Below are 2,684 nucleotides of genomic sequence, written 5' to 3'. Positions count from 1 at the left end.
TTCCCACTGATTTCAACAGAAGTCAGGGTGCAAATACAACCAAAGGCTTGGTCATGTTAGAGATAATAAACCTCATTTTCTTTATTCTTGTCTGTCTGATTTTGATTGGGTGTTTTTGTTCGGGTGTTTTTTTCCTTTTTTTTTTTTAATTCCCCTTTGCTGTCTTTGTTTTTGAAGTTAATCTCACTGAAGCAAACAAACTTAATTCTAATATTTCAGGTAATTATAAGGCTTGCTTACTGCAATTACTGGAAAGTGTTCTTTTTTCCAAGACTGCATGAACTGTGATGTCATTAAAGTAAATTTCCATTTAAAATAATGTAATTGTTAGATTCATGTTTGCCTTAGTCTTGTCAGCTGTAGAATGTAAATAATAATTTGATGCCCCCCATTCCTTTTTGTTGTTGCTACTCAGAGTGATGCATTACAGCTATGCAATAAGATAAGCAGTGCCATTGATAGAGTCGATCACATGTTCACATCTGAGTTTGATGCTGAAGTTGATGAATCTGAATCTGCCACGTTGCAGCAATACTACCGGGAAGCCATGATTCAGGGTTATAATTTTGGGTTTGAGGTAAGGAAACAAAGACTTAATGACACATTTCTTTTGTAGTTTTGGTAAGAACCAATTGAAATTTCTGGTTTTGCATTGGTGCAAATAAGGTAACTATAGCTCTGGAAATATGAAGAATTCTAGCAGAACATTGTAAAAAATATGTGTTGCCGTAGAAATCTTATGTGTAAATGATTGAAAAAGAACAGACAGATCTATTAAATTCAGATGCCAATTAGCAATGCCTGGAACTCTTAAAAAATCTTTAAGACCTTGATGAATTCAGGTGTATTCTTGCAGGCTCTGCTACTTGGCAGCATTTTAGATGAGATCAGAAATATCCTTTCATATTGAATGTCATTGTGTAACTTGGCTTCTCGCAGTTTTTCAGCAGAGAATAGCATAATATTGTAATATGAGCCATTCTTTCCAAGTTTATGGTGGTTCTTTGATGCAGTGAATGTAGCTTTTGAGTGCTTTCCTTAGAGGTCTGATTAGGAAATGTCCTGTTTGGATGCTTTTAGTATACTGTTTCACTATTTGATTCCTGTGAGCTTTGTAAGTTTTTTTTAAGATTTAATAATATTGTAACATACTTCTAAGGATAGTCCTCTAAAAATCAACTCGTATTTCGGTTTAATTTTTCAAATGTGCATACGTAACTTCCTTATCCCCTGTTGTTACCTGCGATATAACTAAGAATAAACACTACTTTGTGGCTTAATCTCTGATTACAGAACTGAGCATTTATGTGGGATGTTTCTTGAATGTCACACTGTTAAACAGTCTTAAATGTTACACTGTTAAACATCAGCACATGCCCCTATATATGCAAGAATACAATATGGCTGAAGTGTTGTCTCTCACTGTAACATATTTTGTATCATATGCTATTCCATGATTTTTTTTCTGCAAATATGCAACTGCTTGCATAAAATCATTTTGTCTAAGAATTGAATGTAACTGTTACCATACTGTAGTTTTGCTAGCCTGCAAATACTCCAGTGGATATTGTAAATGGTATTTTTGTTGTTCTTCTTAATACGTGAAAAGTAATCTTTAGTTTCTTACAGTACCATAAAGAAGTTGTTCGTCTGATGTCTGGAGAATTCAGGCAGAAAATTGGAGACAAGTATATCAGCTTTGCCAGAAAATGGATGAATTATGTGCTAACAAAATGTGAGAGCGGCCGAGGCACTCGACCCAGGTAACAGCCAACTCGTTACTGCCATAGTAGTTTGTGTTTGAATACCATGCAGGACTTTTCACACTGTGAATAACGCTTTATTATTTAGAAGTAGTTCTTCTAACTATTGATGCTTCTGGCTCTTAAATTTTGAAAGTAATTTGAATAGTAAATGCATAAACCAATGAACACTCCAATGGCGTAGCAGGTTCTTTTGGAACATTTTGCTTCATGTTAGCTGACAGAAAATGGGAAGAAAAAGTAGAGATTGTTGGAACCAGACAATTAAAAGACTTTAGATAGGAGTCAGATTGAAACAAAAGTGCTATGTGACCAGGAGTCAATAAAGATTGCAGAATATGCAACAGTTATTCTTTGGGTATTCTACAGAGAAAGCAGTATTTTTTTGTGCCAGTTGTGGAAACGATGTCTGTATGGAAGCTTAAGCCTCCTGTAGAAGTCCTTAGTCCTTTCTGAAAACATCTAAAGTACAACCCACCGATGAGACAGAATTGTTTCCAATCTGGTGAAAATTCTTCAGTTTTATGGTAACAGTTATGGGTGCATTTGTGGATGGTTTTTTTTGTAGTCTGAAGTACTTTCCGTCTGTTGACAGTAGTGTTGTGTGTAGTGGTCTCTCAAATTGTGTGTATAGTCGGTGCTATGAAACTCTACTGCTGAATACTATTGAAAAAAGTTACAAAGTTACATCACTTTGAGAATATAAACAGAGGAACTGGGAAACTGGCCCAAGCGGAATGATATCATTACTTGATTTATTTAGGTGGTTTTGCAGCGTTTTGCAGTTTGGTATATCACAAATTTAGTAGAATTCTTTTGCATTAAAATAGGTGCCTTTATATTGATCTGTGCTAGCAGATTACATGTCAGTGACAGTTTTGTTTCCTTAAAGTATAGGGCTGATCGGTCTGTCCTGGAGGT

General features: G+C 35.2%; 1 protein-coding gene across 1 annotated transcript in view; it reads left to right on the top strand.

The window, feature by feature from the left end:
* Window positions 1-2,684, top strand: part of MAP3K4 (mitogen-activated protein kinase kinase kinase 4) — a gene marked incomplete at its 5' end in the record, with an annotated part of 56,036 nt that overhangs the window by 24,461 nt on the left and 28,891 nt on the right. The window contains 2 exons of the mRNA XM_009895532.1: window positions 416-577; window positions 1,630-1,763. Coding sequence (XP_009893834.1) covers window positions 416-577; window positions 1,630-1,763 — 296 coding nt within the window. The remainder of the gene's footprint in view (window positions 1-415; window positions 578-1,629; window positions 1,764-2,684) is intronic.

Source organism: Charadrius vociferus, unplaced genomic scaffold, assembly GCF_000708025.1.
Source record: "Charadrius vociferus isolate BGI_N301 unplaced genomic scaffold, ASM70802v2 scaffold142, whole genome shotgun sequence".
NCBI lineage: Eukaryota > Metazoa > Chordata > Aves > Charadriiformes > Charadriidae > Charadrius > Charadrius vociferus.
Note: the sequence above shows the minus strand (reverse complement) of the source record. Positions and strands in the feature narration are given on the sequence as shown.